Below are 19,735 nucleotides of genomic sequence, written 5' to 3'. Positions count from 1 at the left end.
AATAAAACACCATGGTCTTAGGTGACAGTTAAGTGGCCAGATCAAGGCAAGGACCCGGAGCTCTGACAATTCGGCGAAGGTGGCATCTTTCTCCAATTCCACTGCAAGTCGGTTCTATCTAACCATTTTCCCTGCCATCGAGTGGCAGTCCCTTTGATTAACCGATTTTCCCGCCGTCAATATCGTCTCAACTTCGCCTGTCCAATCCAATTCGATCAATATGGTCCTCCTCAAGAGCTTTGTGCTTGCTGGTCTCGCAGCTGCTGTCTCAGCTAAGTCTGCAGTCCTCGACCTCATCCCCACCAACTTTGACAATGTCGTCGTCAAGTCTGGAAAACCGACCCTAGTGGAGTTCTTTGCCCCATGGTGTGGCCACTGCAAGACCCTCGCCCCTGTGTACGAGGAGCTTGCCCAGCTCTTTGAGTTTGCCAGCGACAAGGTCCAGATTGCCAAGGTCGATGCTGATTCTGAGCGGGATCTGGGCAAGCGATTCGGCGTCCAAGGGTTCCCCACCCTGAAGTGGTTCGATGGCAAGAGCGACAAACCATCCGACTACAGCGGAGGACGGGATCTGGAGAGCCTGTCTGCTTTCATCACCGAGAAGACTGGTGTGAAGGCTAGGCGAAAGGTGGCCCTGCCCAGCAACGTGGTCATGCTTAACGATGCAACCTTTGCGACCGAGATTGGTGGTGACAAGGATGTTATTGTCGCATTCACGGCGCCTTGGTGTGGTCGTATGTGCTCTCCCCTGTCTCTACCTACTTGATCTCAATGGCACTTTCTAAAAGCTCACGTTTTCACAGACTGCAAGACACTTGCGCCAATCTGGGAGACTGTTGCCAACGACTTTGCCAACGAGCCCAATGTTCTTGTCGCAAAGGTGGATGCCGAGGCTGAGAACAGCAAGGCCACTGCCAAAGAGCAAGGAGTGACCTCATACCCAACCATCAAGTTCTTCCCCAAAGGCAGCAAGACCAGCCAAGACTACAGCAGCGGCCGCGATGAGGCTTCCATTGTCACCTTCCTCAACGACAAGGCTGGCACTTTCCGTGCTGTTGGTGGTGGCCTCAACGCCCAGGCTGGCACCGTTGAGTCCCTTGACACTGTTGTTGCAAAGCTTACAGGTGGCACCTCCCTGGTTGAGGCTGTCAAGGAAGCTAAGAAGGCAGCTGGGAGCCTTAAGGAGCAGGCCCAGAAGAAGTACGCCGAGTACTACCTCCGGGTCTTCGAGAAACTGAGCAAGAATAAGGAGTATGCGACCAAGGAGCTGGCTCGTCTGGAGGGCATTATCAAGAAGGGAGGTCTCGCTCCGGTCAAGCTGGACGAGCTCACTGGCAAGACCAACATCCTCCGACGATTCGTCGATAAGGCGACGGGTGAGAAGTCGAAGGACGAGCTGTGAGGGAGGAGGGATGGACTTCTCGGTTTGGGGGCTTGGTTGAATTTGCAGCAGGACAGTGCAGGACAGGACATGCGCGTACTTGCAATAGAAAACTCAGGGCACAGGCATCTTGGCTTTGAAGTTCTGGCGCTGAAAACAAATGACATGGCATGATCATGATACCTCCTCATGACTGAACGAGCCCCTTGGTGAAAGTATGAATTCAGGTGCTTGCCAGCTGTGAGGGACCGCCTTGATATCCCCGGCATATTTCGATCCGTAACTCCAGAAACACCGTTGCCACAAGAACCAAGCAAAAGGCAGTGCAGAATACCGACCTAGCTACCTAGTTGCCTCCTGCACTGCCATCGTTATTTGCCTTCAATTGAGACTCGAGGTTGTCCAAGCGCCTGGACATCTCATCCACTAGAAAAGTGGCTGGTCAGCAATCCCTCGGCGGCGAGCGCCCTGGCTAGAAGCGTAGGAGGGGCAGGAGAACGCGGCTCACTCTTGGCAAAGATCTCGCTCGATACCCCTGAAAATTTGTTGGACAGCGTGTTCAATAGATCCTCGATTTGCGCCGTAAGCTCTGCGCGAGCATCGTCTGAAGTCTGCGATGCGGTGTGAGCCGAAGGGGGGATTCCATTTATGGACATTTGCTCTGTCGCTCATCAACTCACGCTGGCTTGGGAGTCGCCGTTGGAGGACATTGTAACTGTCGGCGGCCCTTAAAAGGCAGAATGGGACTTTGTGGTGAATGTCAGTGGGCGAAGCGCCGAGGTTTCTGACCCTCTGGCTGTCAATTGAAGAGATAAGTTGAAGCTAAAGTGCGCTCTGATCATGGTCTAGAAACACTAATACGTTGCAGTGTAAGGGGGTGTTTGTGTAGTAGAGTTTCAGCCAGACAGTTGACAGCTGATGACATATGATGATCATAGCTAGTGTGTGGCGGCACGCGGCTCTTGTCCCCTAACAGGTGCCAATGTCCAATACCAAGACCTCCCCACTGATTACCACGACATCTTGATTCGAGCTCACTTTCTACCTTTCTGTTACAGACACGGCGAATCCGGTAGCCTAATTAGATATGGCAATAACGAGTCTAAGATGACCGTCACGAACCAAGCTCGACAACCATGCCTCCGCCGCACGAGAACGCTAGGGTCTTCATCCTAATCATCCTCCTGTTCTGGCTCATCTCCTCCCCCGACAATGGGCCCGGCCTGATATCTGTCCCCTCGATCACGTCGGCTCGCCTCGACCGCCAGCGCCGGGCACACGGCGTCCTGAATACCACGAAATGGGGCGACTTTTCCCCGCGGCTCGTCGACACCCCAGAAGGCACCGCCCCCCGATACCTGAACCTGACCGGGTTCAGAGAACGCGACGGCTTTGCGTGGGACGATCTGGGCAGGTTCAAGGACCGGTGCTTGGAGTGGAGCCGGAACGCCAACCCTTCCAGCAGCGGTAAGCAGCTCTGGGATCTGGGTCTGGCCGAACCAACATGGCAGAACGCTACGGGCGTGGTCCACGGAGAGTGGGTGCGGCGCGGAGGCTCGGTCGAAAGGCACCCTGCATCCTACAACCTCAGTGGCGTTACCCCTGGGGTAAGCTGGGTTGGGGTCCATGGGGAATGGGGCAGGAACGTGACGGGGCAGCACGGGAAGATCATCCTTCGGTTGGACGAGAAAGACGGCAGTGTCGAGTACGAGGATCAGGATGGGGACGATCAGCCGAGATCGGGCGGATTGGCTAGAGAGATAGTGGCGACCGTCACGGTGCAGGACGATGGCAACAGAGCAAGCGCTTGGGATATGCGGCTGCACGGGGTCCACTGGCCGAGGCAGGGTGCTGTTCTTCTTAGTTCGACAAGCGAGAAGTTCGCGGGCATTTTCGGTCTCCCCCATCTCACCGCGGCGCCCAACTACTTTCGCTCGAGCCAGAAACTCCTGAACGAGACCCTGGACAAAGTTCTCAGCAGGAAGGAGAGAACCATGTTCTCGGACCCAAGCAACCCCTGGACGTCCACTTTCGAACCCCAGGGGGAGAATTGGAGCTCGGCGCCGCACTGCGAGTATATTGTTTACGCGCAGATCCACCCCCTCGACCCCCAGCGGCTGAAGCCGGCATACTTTGGTGATGATGCTAGGGATAAGCTGGGCCTTCTTGTGCAACACATGGAAGATGAACTTCGCAACCCGACGGGGGCACCGATCCCAACAATCCCGGAACTTCAGCTCTCGGCCGTCATGTGGTCTCCAGATTGTTCGTTCTTTCTGGAATCCAAGGGCCCGCCTTTGTACCCCTCGGCGGACGGACAGCATCTCCTCGGCATGAAGGAGGAGGTATTCCTACACGAGGCAAAGATATGGCTGCTGTCATTCGCCGCCGTAATGGCTGGGCAGATCTACCTCCTGAAGGGTCAGATTAGGGAGTCCAGCACGCCATCCACCATTGGCCGCGTGAGCTTCTATACCGCAGGCATCATGCTCCTTGCCGACGGCCTGATTTTTGCCTCGGCATCAGCCTGGAGCCTTTCCGCCTCGACGACGCATCTCCCATCGCTGCTGTTGACCTTTACCGCTTTCATGTCTATGGCAATAGGGGGCGCCTTTCTTTCGGAGGTTTACAAGATTCAGGAGCCGGAGAGGAGAAATCGCGAACGAGAACAAGGCGCAACCAGCTCAAACACGACAGCCCCGCCGCCAACGCCGGCGGCTGCGGCGGCTGCTGCGGCCACAGCCAGGGCCGCGGCAACCGTTTCGGAACTGCCTCGACCCGTCACTGCGGGTCCGGCCCCGCCCCCGACCCCGCCATCGCCGCCGATAATCATCCCATCGGACCAGGACATCGACGCCGAAATCGCGGAGAACGCGGCCATGGGCGCCGCCGCTGTCCCCACGCCGGGAACAGCAGCAGCGGCGACGACCACGACGACGACCACCACTGCCACTACCGCAGGGTCCATCGCGCAACAGGTGCGCGCCACCACCTTCTCCTCCATCACGGGGCGCTTCATCCTCCTCGGCACCTGCCTCCTCTTCCTGAGCCTCGCCGCGACGTCGTGGCCGGCGCCCGTCCGCGCCGTCTACGTCAATCTGATCGCCTTCGCCTACCTGTCGCTCTGGGTGCCGCAGATCTGGCGCAACATCCAGCGCAACAGCCGTCGCGCCTACAGCTGGCGCTTCACCATCGGGCAGTCGGCGCTGCGCCTCCTGCCGTTCGCCTACTTCTACCTGCGCGAGAACAACATCGTCTTCGCCGAGCCCGACCCCTTCGGCTTCGCCCTCCTGGCCGCCTGGGTCTGGGTCCAGCTCTGGGCCCTCGCCTTCCAGGACGTGCTGGGCCCGCGCTTCGGCGTCCCCAAGGGCTGGGCCCCCGAGGCCTGGGACTACCACCCCGTCCTGAGGGAGGATAACCTCGAGGCCGGCGGCCTGCCCATCGGCCTCGCCGGCCCTCCCGCCGCCGCCGCCGACTACGACGATCTCGACGCCCCCCACGGAGACAGGTCCCACAGGCGGTCATCGTCGTCGACGTCGTCCACCGCCGCCGTCGCCGCCGCCACGGCGGGCTCGGCGAAGAACAAGCGGCGCGGATCAAGCCACGGCCGCCGCCCGCACTCGCGATCCATGGACTGCGCCATCTGCTGCGAGGTGCTCGAGGTGCCCGTCGTGCCGGCGGGCGCGGACCCGGACGCCGTGGGCGCTGGGTCGGGCGTCGCGGCCGTCCTGGCCCGCCGCGCCTACATGGTCACGCCGTGCAGGCACATCTTCCACGCCGCGTGCCTCGAGGGGTGGCTGCGCTTCAGGCTGCAGTGCCCCATCTGTCGGGAGGAGCTGCCGCCTTTGTGAGGGGTCGGGGCTGTTGCTTTGTTTTGTGCGTTTGATGGGAGGTGGGGCGGGGGGGGTTCGTGGATTCGAGGTTGATATATTTCTGTTGCTTTGGCATTCATGATGAGAAATGGCGGGAGGATCGGCTTGTAGATATAAGGTAGGTAGATCACGATGCATTCGCTGTAGGTGCTGATGTATTGTTACATGTATGAACATTCTTTAGCTTTGAGGGCTTTGCGAGCGTGAGCGTCAACAATGATGAACTGGCCTGTCCGAGGCCCGTAACTTGAGGGCATAACCTCCTTGACGAGAGGACAAAGTATGTCAACATGTAAGTCACTAGGTCAGCCATGGTAGGCAGGCGGAAACGGCCAGTTACAGTAAGGGTCCTCACGACGCCAGTATGTTTTACACATGATATGGGATTGCTTGTGGTTGCACTATGAAGCTCCTCCAGAGCAAGTTCCATACTAATTTGTTTCCTACCACGACGTATTGCGTTTCCAACCGTCATTCAGCCCCTCAGCCCCGGCTCCGTAACTCCGGGGGCGAGGTTTTTTTTCCTGAAAGGGAAAGAACAAGATATCCTAAAAGAATATCAGGCAAGAGTGCATCTTAGACGTCCAGTCCAGCAAGGGTCCAAGGTGGGCAAAGTAGACGTCTCGCTCTCCGATTCCTGATCGAGTGCGTTTGAGATCGCCAAAGAAGAAAAAATATAAAGACAATACGAATAGCATCCAGGCCGCTTCATACATGGCCAATACATGTTCCAACGCTCCAACGCCGTCCGGGTATTTGAGAATCAGGCCGAAGAATGCAAGCAGAACGCTGTGAAAGAAGAAAGTCAAATAAAACCAAGACGGAAAGGAAAGCAAGGCAGTTCACCACTCGATCCGCTTTACCCGTGTCTTCAGATCGGGCGCACCCGAAGGCAGTCCTCGAGTGCCGAGTTGGATAGTCGCAAATCGCTCCCGGAGGTCGAACTGGACAGCCTTGATCATGACGCGCCTCTCAGCAGGTATCGGACCCCTCTGCGCCCTGGCCATGTAGCCGCCCCGGCTTCCCCTCTGGGCATCGTATCTCGCATTTCCGCCCGGGCCGAGCGGGACGCCTTCCCAATAATCACCGGAGCCACTATGCCTCGAGGTAGAAGAGCTGCTGATGGACTGGTGCGACCAATCCGTGGTCCCCAGTTCCTCGGCAGCAGCCACAGGGTCTTCTTGCTCCTCGATGCTGGCAATCCAAGCGCCGATGCGGGCTGCCAGTTCGCTGTCCCACATGCCTTCTCGCCTCGAACTGCTTTTGAGCAGCTGGATGGCCTGTCTCCGGAGCACAAAATCCCGGCACTTGGTGGCGACGACGAACAGCGGCGGGACAATGCCGAGGTCTGCGCTGAAACTTGGTTTGATGTGCCGGGCAGCATACTCGTACTCTCCAAACATGTTACTCCAATCGTCGATAGGGTGCTGGCAAGACTGGAGGTCGGGGCACCGCTTTGCAGCAGCCCGCCTTTCCTCGTCTCCGACCACCTCGAGTGCAAGATCGACAATGGCCTTGAAGTGAGGGGTGAAGGCGTCAAATTGCACTTCGCTGTCGCTGAAGGTCATCAGAAAGAGGACCTGGCTCATGATCTGGGCCATCTTGAGCGCGGCAATGGCTGTCTTCTCTTGGCTGCTGACGCCGGGTGCGGTCCTAGAGGCGAGGATGTGCTCGTACGCGTTGGACCAAGCTTCTATCTGGTTTCCGAAACCGGCCCCGTGCTTTTTCAGGACCAACGGCAAAACACCCATCGGCCCGTTTGACACATGTGAGAACATGGTCTCGGTGAATCTGAATATACGCTCGACGAGAGCATCCCATGCTAAGCGAGCCTCCTTGGAGGAAAGGAACCGCTCCGGTATAGGGTCATGGTGTAAGGAGACTGGCGAGGAGCCTTCAGACGATGGCGAAGTGGCATCGGCACCTCGAGGAGCCTCATTGAGGCGGATGACATAGGGGTGAGGGAAGTGAAAGGCCATGTCGTAGGATTTAGCCTGAATCGCAAGCCTAGTAAACATCTGAATGATTTCCTCCTCGACGGGCTCCTCAGGCTTTGACAAGAACGCGCGCCTCCGCTCTACGCGAAGTTGTTCCAGCAGGCCGAGGCCAGTCTGGATCTGCCTGATGGCTTGCCTATGATCGCCGATGAAGGAGTCAAAACACGCGAGAAGCACGCTTCCCATCAGTCTCGTCCGATCCGTGATCTGCGAACCGGGAGCGCACAGTTCCTGGCAAGCGTGCGAGTATTTCTTGACCGCCATTTCCCAATGCTTAAGAGGGGTGTCGATGGGGTTTGAGTGGTGGGTTGTAGTGGGAGAACCCGGAGGCGATTCACACGTCTTCTCCAGAGTCCTATATAATGCGCCGAGCGCAACTACCGCGTGTCGGATGGCGGCCTCGGAATAACACTCCTGGAGGACACCCCGGGACCAGAAAAGGCTATCGAAGAAGCCCGAAAGCTCGCTTGCTGTGCGCTCCTGGAACAGCTGATAATAAAGACCCTCCTGCTGATTGAAGGGCAGATTCATCGACGGCGTGTAGAGCATCACGGGGCCGCTGCTCACACTGCTCACACTGCCCACTCTTGGGGTCTTTGGAGGGCTCGCGAGGGCGATCTCGCGGTTCTGCCTTTCCTTATCGCGCTTCCTGTACTTCTCCACCTGCCTCGCCGACGGCGCAGGCATAGACGGCCCGGCAGCATTGTCCCAAACGGGACTCGGTTTCGGCGCAATTCTGACCTCTTCAGACGGTCTTGCGCTCCTGCTCGGCGGAGGATAGCCGGTACATATTTTCTTGGAGCGAACGCAATTGCTGCACGACGGGCGATTCTCGTCGCACTTGATCCTTCGTTGTCTAGGATTCGCGCACAAGTTAGCATGGCGATGAGCGCGTCATAGCTAGCGGGGAGCCGAAATGCCACATCCTCCCCCACACTGAGCCTGCAAGGCAACTTACTTGCAGTTATTGCACCCCGTCTTAACTTTTGGTTTGCTCGTCCTAGCCCGCCTCGGTCTCGGGGCGCCGTCGCCGGTGTAGCTGCCGGCGGAGTCTCTAGACAGCGTGACGGGAGTCCCCGTCGCGGGAAAGAGCCCAGAGGACATGTGGAAGAGCGTCCTACGGTCTAATTAGGATTCTCCGAGGTTGGTCGAATCGGAGCCTGCGAATACTCCCATAGCAAATGAATGCGAGGCGACAAGGCGAATTGGTGGCAAACGGGTTCCTGGGCGCGACAGGGCGGATTGCGGGTTGTCCTTGCAGCGCTGTTCACCTGGGCGCCATGTGGATACCGATAGGTTAGTATAGAGATAGGTACCTACCCTAAAAGTATTGGGGGAGAATTCATGAGCTATGGTAAGGATCGCGCGTTCCTTCCCGGGGATGAAAAAAGGAGGTAGGGTCAGGTCAAGCCGAGAGGGGGTTTAAAGGGGATTTTCGCTTGGAGCTCGGTGGGGGTATTTTTCCCACCCCCCCCTCGTTCGGTGATGATGATTGTCCTTTGTACGACGCACCGTTTAGGTGTAGTGCCAAGAGTATGGCCTCCCTTAACTTACCATGGGACGGGAAGTGTTGGGGGGTGCATGCGACGATCTCTTTAATTAGAGTCGGTATTTTTTATTATTTTTTTACTTCTCCTTCTGACACCGACCGACATACATACATAGAATAGGTACCAGCATTCACAACAGCCCGGCTCCCGTGTATTACCTCGATATTCTAAATCGTGGGACAGGATATACGGGACGTACGCGATCAACGGGCATGTATATACCTCTAGTGCCGACAAAGACCTCGGTAGGTATGTACACACTGGATGAACTCATCATACACACGTCACACGGGTTGGTCGGATCCCGGGTAGAACAGGGCAGTCCCTTCCGAAGCTCCCTCTCTTTTACTCCCTCACGGTCTCACTCTCGCGAGCCAGTGCCAAGTTGACGGGTGGTGCTGGTGCAGGCAGCACTCATGCACTTGGTGTTGCTGGGCTACCTACCTAATAAGGTCGCTGGTGGGTGAGGGCTGGATAAGCCACACAACCTGCAGAGCCGAGATATTTGCTGCAAATCTCTGGTCTCCTCTCCTTTAGGCGTGACGACGTTGCTTTGGAGAACCCCAATTTGGGGCATCTGCCTCCCTGTAGCACCGTTCCACTGTTACAGGTAGTTACCTGACAGGTACCGGGGGAAGATCCAGACCAGCCGTGAACGCTCGGATCAATAGTCACTAGACCGCAATTGCAACCTGGCATGCAAAGTCACTCACAATATCGGCGAGCAAGCAGCGAGCACAAGTTCCAACTATCCCAATAGCCCACCCCTTTTGACTTCCCCCTCCGGCGATGACTCTTCCCACATCTGTCATCAATGATTCGGCCCGTGGTAACGTTGGAACGTGGGAGCCTGTCGTCGTTGGACGGCTAGTATTCAACAAGCCGGCCGCTCCACTCTACCCACCCTCCATCTCAGCCCTACGATCGTCGAGCATGAGCGTCATCCGAGGTCTTCCTGCCGGCGGTCATTGGCCATCTGCTGCCCAATGCAGACCATCTACAGACGTCAACGACAGCCACTTATTTGTCCAAGAAGCCACCAGTCAGGAGAGTCACATTCCTCCTAATGGCTGCTTGAGACATCCCTACCATGGCCTTCATTGTCCTCCGTATAATCGGGCTGGCACTTGAGACATTTATGGGAGAGATCGGTCTGCCGAGTGCGGACCAACTGGACCAAGTGGGGAAGCTCACTTCACTAAAGAAAGTCCCGTCTGCCAAGAGATTACCGCAAAGCTTTGGCGACCTTGGCTGCTTGGCCATTACCCTGGCGGCCTCCCTTGCCCCTGATTTTGCCCCTATTTCAATTTACACTAAGAAGACTACTAGGACCCCATTTTCAACCGCACTCACCCCCTCCACTGCACCTCGGGTAACATCTAAAGTAAGAATCCCCCGGCTCGTTTACGCGCTCCCGGAGAAGCGCCGTGGAAATTTGGGGGCGACAGAATGGAAGGAGCAGGAAAGTTGGGGCGATACGACCAACTGCTCTCAATTGCGCCCGGATTGGAAGTATTCTAGAAAGTGGCTGCGCCTCGCCCACGCCCGTTCCGGCCCTTCCCCCAAGCATGTTACCTACCTATTCATCTGCGGATAGGGTGGCAGTGGCAGCAAGTCGGAGGCAGCAGCGAACGCCGCCACACTGCCTATCAGTCAACGGCTCAACGTAGCAATGGGGCTTGCTGTTGTGGACGGATGGCACTGTCGCCCGCATGGTGGATGACGCCAGAGCCCTACCCGAGCCTCGGGGCCGCCGATTTGAGCGGCACTTTACAGTGGGCCCAGGCACCATCCACTGCGCCACGGCGATATTACCGATTCCCCGGCTCCTTTTACGCCGTGTAAGTGTGTCGTCCTGCGCGGGGTTGAGATTTCCGATATGCACAGATGAACTCTCCCCGGAATCACTTCAGCTGGCTCATATGGCATCCGAGACACTGCCCAGATCCTGGTAACCACTCACATTGTATCCCACTGGTCATCCTCGGTGTATCCAAATGGTGTGCAACCCCAGGCTGGGGTGCCTTTCCGCTCACAACTGTCCTTCCCCAATTGCTGTCGTGTCTTTGAGAGACTTGACAATAGGCCCGAAGCCCACATGTTTGGGCTTTCGTTCATCTACTGGAAGGTACTTTGGCTTGCAGCCAAATCCAGGCCCATGTTGTTCAGTCACGTGATATCGCAGTGTAAAATTCCGTGATAGAGAGCTCAAGCCTCAAGGTAAATAGGTATCCTATCCAAGTGCCTCGGATACCCGTTCAACCGTAACTCGGAAGGTACCGTATATCTAATATAGATGCCATATACGGTCTTGAGTCCCTTGATCTCTTAAAAATTGTGGTCAAGTTGCGTAGGGTCGGAACCGAGTCCCTGGTCTATGGCCCCGCCAACATTGTCTGACTTGGTCTTCTCGGAGCAAGCCAACCACAACTTCTCTAGGATTCTGGGCGACCTGAAGCGGGCAAACCTGTCCATACCCAACCGGCTCCGATCCATCCAGCAAGATGCACGGTTCGTCGAGCAGGTTGCCTCCACCTACGGGCTCCCACTCGTAGCCAACGAGCGCTGCGGCAGCTGGTATATCGACCCGAGCCTCAAGGCCGCGTCGGCCTACTTCAAGAGCACGGATGGCCACACGGGCCAGTGGAAATTCAGCACGCGACGGCTCAATCTACACCTGCTCGATCTAATTGGCCGCCATGACGGGTTGTGCCCTCTTAGGTTATCTATACAGACGGACATGCTGACTGATTCCTAAGGTGTATCATTGTGGACTCGACAAGGCGCGGGAAAAGTAAATCCCTCCCCGGCACAGCACCTCCTTCGAGGTCTTGCTGACAGACAAAACCCCCTAGGTATGCCGGACGCGCTTAGCAAGACCGTCCCCATCTGGTGCTGCGTGTTGAACAGGGCCCTGTTCCCCGACAACCCAGACAGCCACGGCCTCCACATCCCTCCCAACGTAGTCTCCGACTCGGAGAAGAGCCAGATCGAGGCCAGGATCCCAGACTTCGTAGCGTCCTTCAAGCTCCTCGACCTCGACCTGCACTCCTTCCGGGCGAAGCTCACAAAGCCCCTCAGACCAGCCTGGACAGTCCAGGACGCCGCCTACTACTCCGTCCCAGACCTCGAATCCCCCTCCTCCCACCACCCCATCGTCTGCTGCACCAGCTCCCGCCGCGTCGCCGGCGCGGAGCTGAGCGAGGCCGGCTACGTCCAGGGCGCCGGCGACGACACCGAGAACTGGGCCCTCGGCCTCACGGCCCCTCTCTTCTGGGCCCACGCCGACGACCTCCTGTCCGCGTCCGAGGCAGACCTCCCGGGGCTCATCGCCCTCCTTGTCGCGGGCGCGGGCGCGGACACGCAGGGTGGTGGTGGTGGTGGGGCGCTCCGCCTTACGCCGCACATCTCCGTGTGTCCGCTGCCGATCGGTGGTGAGGATAAGCACGCGAACGCGTGTCTCGTCAGCATCGTGCCGGCGGCGGCCACGGAGGATTCGGAGTGGGAGAAGTCCAGGTCCGAGCTGGAGGTCGGCATCGGCAGGGGGAAGCTCGCGAGCCGCGGCCTGCGCCGGGCCCTGCCGGTCATCTGCGACTTTGTGTCGCGGTTCCTGCAGGCCGAGCCCGGCGGCGTCGTCCTGGTCGGGTGCGAATCCGGCAGGGACCTGTCGGTGGGGGTGGCGCTGGCGCTGGACTGCCGGTGCTTCGGCGACGACGGGGAGGTCAGGCGCGGGGGCGAGGACGCCCCGGGCTTCACCAAGGACGGCATCCGGGTAAGGCTCGGGCGCATCATGACGGCGATGCCCGAGGCGAACCCTAGCAGGGCTACGTTGCAAAGTGTCAACAGTTTTCTGATGGATTGGCGGAAATGGTTTGGATATCCTCCCCGCGTGCTTCTATCAAGGGTACATAGGGTTCTAACACTCTCTCTAAGACAGGGTTTCTTTCATGCGCTAAAGTCCGGCATCACCGATGCCCTCCCGATCCCCCTCTTCCTGACGGCCTGTTCGAAAACAGCAGAAAGATTTCTTGCCCCGGATCTCACGGCTGGCTAGCGGGTTTACGAGCTCCCGTTCTCAATCTTCTCGAGGCAGGACTCGAACTCGCTCCAGTCCTGCATGATGACGGAGGCGCCGGCATCCCTCAGCACCTTCTCCATCTCGGGCCTCCTCTCCTCCTCGTACGGACCGACGTAGCCGATCACCTTGATCCCCGCGCGGGCGGCGCTGGTGGTGCCGCTCTTGCTGTCCTCGACGGCGACGCACTCGTCTGCGTTCTTGCCGAGGACCTTCATGGAGTGCAGGTAGATGGCCGGGTCGGGCTTGCTGGTGGGCTTTGGCAGGCTGTTTGCGGCGGAGAAGACGTGCTCGCCGTTGAAGAACTTGTCGTGGCCGACCTTCTCGATGCTGGCCTGGACGCGGCGCAGGGCCGAGCTGGACACGACGGCGAGGTGGTACCGGCGGTGCTCGGCCAGCTTCTCGAGCTCGGCGTCGACGCCCGGGCAGGGCCGCAGGGCGGCCCGCAGGCGCGCGATGACGACGTCCTCCTCGCGCCGCACGTAGTCGTCCAGCTCCTCGGGCGTCAGGTCGAAGCCGTAGCGCGCCTGGAGGCTCGTCACCATGCCGCGGAAGTTCTGCCCCACGAACTCGACGATCAGCGCTGGGCCGGTGAACTGCTGCTCCAGCCGGACCCCCTTGGCCGCGCAGATCTCGTTGAGGAGCTCCGCGCACCCCTCGAAGGCGAGCTCCTCCGAGAGGACGAGCGTGTTGTCGCAGTCGAAGAGGAGGGTCGTGATCTTTGCTTTGGGGTTAGCCTGGGTCTCGATACGGTTACAATTTCTTTTTTCCCCTTTGTGAAGGATAATCGGAGGTCGGCACAAGAGTGGTTGGTTGGTTGGATTGGTTAGAGGGGTGGTTGTTTGCTTGGATTTACATACCTTAGGCATCTTTGACGGTGGTGTGTGTCGACGGGACAGTTGTACAGTTCAGGCGATTGAAGGGTCCAAGGAACAAGAAAGATAGACTAGAGATTTCAACTAGAATCTAATTTTCTTTCCCGTACAAAGAAAGATCTGCGTCCTTCGGCTTTCTATTTGTATGTCCCTTCCTCATGGAGGAGGAAGACGGCCCACCCTTCTCCCTTGGAAATGGAGTCCATCAACCCCTCCATGTGTCGTCATAGGTGGGGCGCCAGGGAGGCCATGCTCTAATAAGAAGTCGCGAATAAGAATAGCTATGGGTAACCAAACAGAATCTTCAAACCTACCGAGATACAATTTACGATATCCCCCGACTGCTTGCGGGATAATATGCAGTATGCAGGGCTTTTCAAAAGCTGCACTAATTAAAGTTGTTTCCTGCCGCTCGGCGGCCCGCAGAAGAGGCTGCACGACCAGCCATGATCCCCCCCTTATCCACGTTGACACGCACAGTGGACACGCAGCCAAGCAGGTCTACTAGGTATTGACTCGAGAGTTGGAAGTTACCGCGGTAGATATGCTACTTGACAGGGAGGAGGAGCTTCCTTCGATAACCTCAGCGAACGGTGTTATTTTGGAAGCGGAAAGGAATGTTTCATGGCTGCCTTCGGACCGACTCTGGCTCGGAAGGGCATGCAAATGGGAGCGGCTGTTTCTTGGTGGTACGGGTATATGTGTTGCAGATTCTCCAAGCCCCCCGGCCCCCAAGCCCGCTAATCTGCAGATCTGGAGGAATGTATGAAAACATTACCGCCCACGCCACCTAACCAATGCTCCCATTCCTAGATTTGGAATACCGCCTGATGTTTCTGGGGGTGGTCCGTATATGTCACGTCCATGACTCTCGGGTTCCGCATCCGGTCCTCGGCCAACAACCCATATACCGACGGATCGCACGACGGCGTCGAGGGCGTCGTTCGCTGGTCACGTCTGTGCCGGGGGCCCGCTCGACGGGGCCGAGGGCCATGACGCTGGGCGTCTTCTGGAAGCGACGGATGAAGCGCACGTTCTCGACCTGGATGAGCGCGTCGACCGGGTTGATGAAAGTGTTGTAGTCCAGCACCGGGTCCGCGTAGATGTCCGCCGGGTCCAGCAGGATCGTGCCCCGGCTGACCTCCTTTGTCAGCTCCATGACCCCCAAACCCGTCGTCTGGATAGGGAAATCGAGTCGGGTAGGATCGCCCGCTGGGCTTCGTAGCCCTTACTCCTTGGCGTCCTGACCGCGGTACGTCTCCACCATGGTTTCCCACCGGTCCGGGCTGACTACCTTCGGGGGATCAGTCCGGCCGTGTTCCTTGTCGTTTGGGACATGGGGCCTGGGATGTGTGCGTAAGCATGTCTGGTCTGCGCGGGCAAGATGCCGGGCTCAATGGCGTCTGGCATATCTGATGTGTTCTCGGTCCACTCTTGTTGCTGCCACGCCAAGAACGTGCCGTTGGTGGAAGAGCTTGACGGATTCGACGAGACATCCGTATGGTCTGCATCTGGTCAGCCAAGTTATCCTTGCAGCCACCGGTCCCCTTTTTTACTTACACCGGAAAGACACATGCCCGACAGGGTGGTCTTGAAGGTTACTTCCCACGCCCGGGAGGTCGACGAGGACGAAGATGTTTGCCTTCTCCAGGAGCCATGATGGCCCGATGCCGCTGTGCAACGACTTCGCCGTCAGGAGGATCTCTCTCGTCGCCCTCACGGTCGTCAGTTGATCAGGCCCTCCGTTAGGAGTTCTCCCTCTGTTGCATCTTGATGCCGGTGGCATCCTTGTCATCATCGAACTGTACGTCGTTCACCCGCCAGCCCGTCAGGATCTGGAGATTTGTCCGGTTCTGCACGGGGTCTTAGTGCTGGGGAGCTGAAGTCAGATTATACATGTCCCTGCCTTAGGTAGCGAGTGGCGCTCTGGGGCTGCAGCATCTTTGTCGAATTGTCGAAGTAGCCATATTCGACGATAAGGACAGTGGCTTTTGGCATGGTTTAGCAAACACTCTCTTGTCCAGATGTTCGGACCAAACCACTCACCATTGGAATCCTCAGAGAGCCTGTTGGCAACGATGAGGCCTGCTGCCCGGCTCCAACTACGATATAGTCGTATGAGTCCCGGACCTCGCGGGCATTGATTCTCCTCTTATGGAGCTCTCCCTGATGATGGGGGTAGCACGAAGCAAGGGAGCAAAGACGAGGAGCCCCTTGACGAGGCTCGTCAGCATCTTGGCGGAAGCAGGCATCCTGAAGACTTGATTGTTCCTTGGCAGCGGCTAGCAGCTGAAGAAGTGCAATACCAAGCTCTCACGTTCCGACCAGCGTCTCATGGATCCTAGACCTGGGGAAGCACCCCTTTCGGACGAGGGATTGTGAATCGTCTAGTTGGTGTTTTGCCGTGGCTATTCTCTTCGATTTCGACATAGGGGGGCTCACGAGAGCTGGGCTTCTAGTTAAATACAGTGTTGATCTTTTCCGGCTGCTCGACTGCTCCGATCCAGGAACTGGCTGCTGCAAGTGGATTGGGGCTACTTGATTGCGCTTGGAATCAGGTCGGTTCTCGGATAGATCCAAGCCTTGGAAGGCAGAGATGACTGGATCATCCAACTACCTTGGTAATGCTGCCATGCCATGCGGTAGATACCGAAGAAACCGAGGAAACCGAAGAAACACGGATAATAATCGTTACACTATGTAGCTTGCAAGAGTCGAGACGCATATTCGAACTCGTCCTGCAATCGTCACCCATCGCCATCATTCGAGCGTCCCTACGTCGTCGTCAAAATCAACCTTGTGCTATTTCCCCCTTAAAGTGTGACACGCAACAAAAGAAAAAAGAAAAAAAGTCTTGGTCAATTGACCCCATTGCCATGCAATGTTTCGAAAATCCCCTTGCGGACCTGGTTTAGATGAAAGTCGCCATACCAAAGCCCCTGAGAGGTTGCCATGTCTCACGTCGTCTCTAACCAAAAATCCCTCCATCCCCCTTCCAACTCTCCCAAATGTACATCATCCCTCTTCCCGAGCCCACAACGATAATACCGTGTCTCCAAACCGACGCCCTTGCTCGGCTCAGTCATCCATCGGCGGATCCACGAGCGTGACACCGTGACTACCAGGATTCTCCTGTCCAGCCGATGGTGCGGTGAGGGTGACGCGCCTCCCGCCGACGAAGCGCGCACCACTGCGGCCCAGGCTGTTCCGCTTCTCGACCAGGTTCTCCGAGTCGGCCCTCACGGCCGCCACATCGCCGCCGCCGCTGCTGAGGCCGCTGCCGTCGTGGGACTGGGACGGGAGGCCGTCGCCGTCGCCGGGGACCTCGAGGCTGGTGCGCTTCGGCAGGATGGGGCCCAGGCTCTGCCTGTGGCTCCGATCCGCCGCCCCGGGGCTGCTGACCGTCTGGATGGGGAAACGCGTCTCGGGCCCGCCGATGCTCCGCTCCCTGCGGTGGCCGGTCCCGCGGGGACTGGGGGCGGGGGATGTGGCGCGGGAGCGGCTGCCGGAGGCCTTCTCGAGGAGCGCGCGGTTGCGCTCCTCCATGTGCGCCTTGCGGTTGCTCTCGTCGGTGGAGATTGCGCGTGGTCGGTGCGGGGCGGCCGTTACGGATACCGAGTGGCTTAGCGTCGACATGCGCTTTAGTTCACTGAAGATGGCGTCCTTGTGGGCGAAGAGGTCCCGAATGAGGCGGTAAGCGTGCTTCTCTTCCAGAGTGAGCGAGGTCTCAGTGCGGGGACGGAGAACGCAGGGTGCAAGGGAGGTGGCTAGCTTGGTAACGTAGTCCTCGTCGGCGGAGGTGAGGTCGATAAGGCGCGTGAAGTGGTTCATGCACGCATCCAACGTCGCGATGTTAGTCAGTCGCAACTGGGATAGAGTCTGCTGGAGGACCGAGACCCGTGCCGCCTCGGTGGTATCGGCCGCTGGCGTCGAGTAGATTGTACGGATGATTTCGTAGACGTGGGATGAGACGAGAGAATCTTCGGCTCGATGTCAGTAACAAGCGCAAGCTGCAGGGCAGTAAGTAGGTATGGGGGTAAGTCTTACCGGGAAGCTCGAGGAGATACAGTTTTAACAAATTCGCAACGGTGGGTATATCGAATTCAGCAAACACCTCCATCGACGGCGCCCTGCCATCGTTGACCCTGGCCCTGAGCTTGTGAACCTGGGCAAGTGAGACATCGTGGAGCCACACCCCCCGGCGGGCCTCGTCGCCCTCCAGATCCGGATAGTGGTGGTCAAGATAGGTCAGGAGGCTGGTGATGATGACCGGCACACGCTTCTTATCCGCGCGTGCTCGGGCCTCGAGGTCAACCCCGAACGATTGATCGTCGACCTTGTTATAGTAGTTTTCGTAGACCACTACCTTCGGGGTGAAACTGCCCGTGCGATAATTCTCCAGAAGATAGCGCAAATCTCCGAGGGGCTGTACCGTCTCCTGGTACAGCATCATGTTGTCGACGGCGGCCTGGAGGCTGGGAATTACATTACTAATGGCTCCCGAGAAATCCAGGATAACTGTCTTGATAGCCTTGAGGCGGTCGAGCTCGCATCGTTCGAGGAATCTGAGGTGGGCGTAGATGGCTTCCTCGAGCTCGCACCGCATCTGGTCTAGTTTCCGTACCGCTGCCTTGTACCTGTCATCCGACTCTTTAGCTTCACGGCGCAGCCGCTCCGGTGGAGTCTCGTTGGGGCGGGAGGTGTTGAGAACGTTCCAGTTGGACAAGTACTCGCTGACAGTCCCGACAACTGGAGAATCGCTGCCGTCCGCTCCAGTCGCCGGGAGGGAGAAGGTTCTCGAGAGTGGCGCCTTCTTCTCAGGAATGCCGGACATCTCGAAAGCCTTGGGCCGCCATTGGTAAAACATCTTGGAGCTGTTGACGAAGGAATTGCCGACATTGCCGATCAAGCGAAGGAGACCGTTGGAGATGAGATCCTGGCCAATCCTCTCCGAGTAGCTTATACTCGTCGTGCCCATGTGGCGTTGCAGGTACTCGACAATATCAGACCCCGACGAGGTGTTCAGGTAGACTCCGAGGATGGGAACCTTGGTCTCCCCGATCTTGATATTATTTAGCATATGGGCGACGATTTTCTTCACTTGGTCCCGCGTATATGTCTCGTCGCCGATTTCGTAGGGCTCGTCGTCATCCTCCGCTTCTTCCTGGACCTTGATCTCAGGGATCGGGGCCACGGGGTGCTTCGATTTCGGGCTCGTCTCTGGGTCTTGGAAAGCAAGCTTATTCTCTTCTTCCAGGTCCTCCACCAGGCGGCACTTGTTGAAATAGTTGCTCCTCAGCTTCGTGACCACTTCCGCCTGCCTATCGTGCTCCTTGATTCTTGATTGTAATTCGTCCTGGGAATCCTGGATTCGAGACTCGTGTGCGTCGGACCATCGCGAGAAAGGGTTCACGACCAGATCCCGAATGTTCTGCGCGATCTTCTTGTGGTTCCTGGCCGCATCCTCCATCTCGGTCCGGACGCCATCGTATGCCTGCCAAGCTCAGTCAGCAACTCTGCGGTTGGTATATCGACCGGTACCTCAACCCACCTTTCGCACGCTGGCGCCATCGTCACCGGAGAAGCCACCTTGCACCTTGTCAACTGTCGGCGCGATCTCGGACAAGCGTAGGCCGTAGGTCTCTTCTGCTTCGGCGCGCAACCGGGCAATGGTCAAGATCTGGCGGTTTTCGATTACGCCCTGTTGGAGCTTGCCAAACAGGACCCCAAGTCCTAGGCCTTTGTCAGTGCCTGGACGAGCTTGCAAATCCTACCAAACGAGCTTGACCTACCTGCAGCATAGTCCTGGGACCAGAAAGACTCTGCGAAACCTGGCATCTTGAAAACAAAGCAGGTCGACTAGCGGCCAGGCCGGCAGACACTCTATCTTGCTTGTCCGAGAGGCTGTTCTGAACAATTGCTAGAGAGAAATGTGCGTGGTTGAAGAAGGCATTCGCAAGGGTCTATGGACGCGGGCTGGGCGAA

At 57.7% G+C, this 19,735-nt stretch overlaps 8 protein-coding genes across 8 annotated transcripts; 3 read left to right on the top strand and 5 right to left on the bottom strand.

The window, feature by feature from the left end:
• The first annotated feature begins 63 nt into the window (after positions 1 to 63).
• Positions 64 to 1,556, top strand: QBC33DRAFT_542138 (disulfide isomerase). The gene is made up of 2 exons (XM_060428233.1): positions 64 to 734; positions 804 to 1,556. Exons 1-2 carry the CDS (start codon positions 221 to 223, stop codon positions 1,400 to 1,402), a joined length of 1,113 nt encoding a protein of 370 aa, XP_060282410.1. The 5' UTR covers positions 64 to 220; the 3' UTR covers positions 1,403 to 1,556.
• QBC33DRAFT_542136 (uncharacterized protein) lies at positions 1,495 to 2,464 on the bottom strand. The gene is made up of 2 exons (XM_060428232.1): positions 1,890 to 2,464; positions 1,495 to 1,807 (listed from the first exon to the last, which is right to left on the bottom strand). Exons 1-2 carry the CDS (start codon positions 2,035 to 2,037, stop codon positions 1,728 to 1,730), a joined length of 228 nt encoding a protein of 75 aa, XP_060282409.1. The 5' UTR covers positions 2,038 to 2,464; the 3' UTR covers positions 1,495 to 1,727.
• Positions 2,342 to 5,324, top strand: QBC33DRAFT_589222 (uncharacterized protein). Its single transcript, XM_060431574.1, has one exon. It carries the CDS (start codon positions 2,518 to 2,520, stop codon positions 5,230 to 5,232), a length of 2,715 nt encoding a protein of 904 aa, XP_060282408.1. The 5' UTR covers positions 2,342 to 2,517; the 3' UTR covers positions 5,233 to 5,324.
• Positions 5,325 to 5,911: 587 nt separating this feature from the next.
• QBC33DRAFT_111587 (uncharacterized protein) lies at positions 5,912 to 8,799 on the bottom strand. Its single transcript, XM_060421921.1, has 2 exons — positions 8,209 to 8,799; positions 5,912 to 8,106 (listed from the first exon to the last, which is right to left on the bottom strand). The coding sequence occupies exons 1-2, from the start codon at positions 8,352 to 8,354 to the stop codon at positions 6,096 to 6,098; spliced, it is 2,157 nt and encodes a 718-aa protein (XP_060282407.1). The 5' UTR covers positions 8,355 to 8,799; the 3' UTR covers positions 5,912 to 6,095.
• A 2,209-nt stretch (positions 8,800 to 11,008) lies between these two features.
• Positions 11,009 to 12,888, top strand: QBC33DRAFT_474290 (tRNA A64-2'-O-ribosylphosphate transferase). The gene is made up of 4 exons (XM_060425224.1): positions 11,009 to 11,506; positions 11,560 to 11,594; positions 11,656 to 12,670; positions 12,734 to 12,888. Coding segments are annotated over exons 1-4 (1,380 nt in total). The 5' UTR covers positions 11,009 to 11,177; the 3' UTR covers positions 12,735 to 12,888.
• Positions 12,622 to 13,911, bottom strand: QBC33DRAFT_542122 (putative haloacid dehalogenase-like hydrolase). Its single transcript, XM_060428231.1, has 2 exons — positions 13,736 to 13,911; positions 12,622 to 13,594 (listed from the first exon to the last, which is right to left on the bottom strand). The coding sequence occupies exons 1-2, from the start codon at positions 13,742 to 13,744 to the stop codon at positions 12,860 to 12,862; spliced, it is 744 nt and encodes a 247-aa protein (XP_060282405.1). The 5' UTR covers positions 13,745 to 13,911; the 3' UTR covers positions 12,622 to 12,859.
• Positions 13,912 to 14,540: 629 nt separating this feature from the next.
• Positions 14,541 to 16,002, bottom strand: QBC33DRAFT_516095 (uncharacterized protein; the record flags this gene model as incomplete). Its single annotated transcript, XM_060426126.1, has 9 exons — positions 14,541 to 14,586; positions 14,662 to 14,886; positions 14,983 to 15,093; positions 15,183 to 15,261; positions 15,311 to 15,519; positions 15,554 to 15,603; positions 15,647 to 15,738; positions 15,797 to 15,816; positions 15,857 to 16,002. 9 exons carry the CDS (start codon positions 16,000 to 16,002, stop codon positions 14,541 to 14,543), a joined length of 978 nt encoding a protein of 325 aa, XP_060282404.1.
• A 669-nt stretch (positions 16,003 to 16,671) lies between these two features.
• Positions 16,672 to 19,685, bottom strand: QBC33DRAFT_111668 (uncharacterized protein). Its single transcript, XM_060421923.1, has 4 exons — positions 19,543 to 19,685; positions 19,302 to 19,483; positions 17,798 to 19,244; positions 16,672 to 17,730 (listed from the first exon to the last, which is right to left on the bottom strand). The coding sequence occupies exons 1-4, from the start codon at positions 19,586 to 19,588 to the stop codon at positions 16,829 to 16,831; spliced, it is 2,577 nt and encodes an 858-aa protein (XP_060282403.1). The 5' UTR covers positions 19,589 to 19,685; the 3' UTR covers positions 16,672 to 16,828.
• Positions 19,686 to 19,735: the final 50 nt, after the last annotated feature.

The sequence above is a fragment of the Phialemonium atrogriseum genome (assembly GCF_030411735.1).
Source record: "Phialemonium atrogriseum strain 8032-3 unplaced genomic scaffold QBC33scaffold_16, whole genome shotgun sequence".
In the NCBI taxonomy this organism is placed as follows: Eukaryota; Fungi; Ascomycota; class Sordariomycetes; order Cephalothecales; family Cephalothecaceae; genus Phialemonium; species Phialemonium atrogriseum.
This window is presented reverse-complemented; position numbering and strand designations above follow the sequence as displayed.

Excerpts from the sequence above, each read along its gene's own strand:
- QBC33DRAFT_542138 (XM_060428233.1), top strand. The coding sequence starts at position 221 with ATGGTCCTCCTCAAGAGCTTTGTGCTTGCTGGTCTCGCAGCTGCTGTC. Across the intron at positions 735-803 it reads CACGGCGCCTTGGTGTGGTC|ACTGCAAGACACTTGCGCCA; the intron begins GTATGTGCTCTC and ends ACGTTTTCACAG.
- QBC33DRAFT_542136 (XM_060428232.1), bottom strand. The coding sequence starts at position 2,037 with ATGTCCATAAATGGAATCCCCCCTTCGGCTCACACCGCATCGCAGACT. Across the intron at positions 1,808-1,889 it reads GAGCGAGATCTTTGCCAAGA|TGGATGAGATGTCCAGGCGC; the intron begins GTGAGCCGCGTT and ends CCACTTTTCTAG.
- QBC33DRAFT_589222 (XM_060431574.1), top strand. The coding sequence starts at position 2,518 with ATGCCTCCGCCGCACGAGAACGCTAGGGTCTTCATCCTAATCATCCTC.
- QBC33DRAFT_111587 (XM_060421921.1), bottom strand. The coding sequence starts at position 8,354 with ATGTCCTCTGGGCTCTTTCCCGCGACGGGGACTCCCGTCACGCTGTCT. Across the intron at positions 8,107-8,208 it reads ACGGGGTGCAATAACTGCAA|ACAACGAAGGATCAAGTGCG; the intron begins GTAAGTTGCCTT and ends CGCGAATCCTAG.
- QBC33DRAFT_474290 (XM_060425224.1), top strand. The coding sequence starts at position 11,178 with ATGGCCCCGCCAACATTGTCTGACTTGGTCTTCTCGGAGCAAGCCAAC. Across the intron at positions 11,507-11,559 it reads CTAATTGGCCGCCATGACGG|GTGTATCATTGTGGACTCGA; the intron begins GTTGTGCCCTCT and ends CTGATTCCTAAG. Across the intron at positions 11,595-11,655 it reads CTCGACAAGGCGCGGGAAAA|GTATGCCGGACGCGCTTAGC; the intron begins GTAAATCCCTCC and ends AAAACCCCCTAG.
- QBC33DRAFT_111668 (XM_060421923.1), bottom strand. The coding sequence starts at position 19,588 with ATGCCAGGTTTCGCAGAGTCTTTCTGGTCCCAGGACTATGCTGCAG. Across the intron at positions 19,245-19,301 it reads ATGGCGCCAGCGTGCGAAAG|GCATACGATGGCGTCCGGAC; the intron begins GTGGGTTGAGGT and ends TGAGCTTGGCAG. Across the intron at positions 17,731-17,797 it reads GTATCTCCTCGAGCTTCCCG|ATTCTCTCGTCTCATCCCAC; the intron begins GTAAGACTTACC and ends ATCGAGCCGAAG.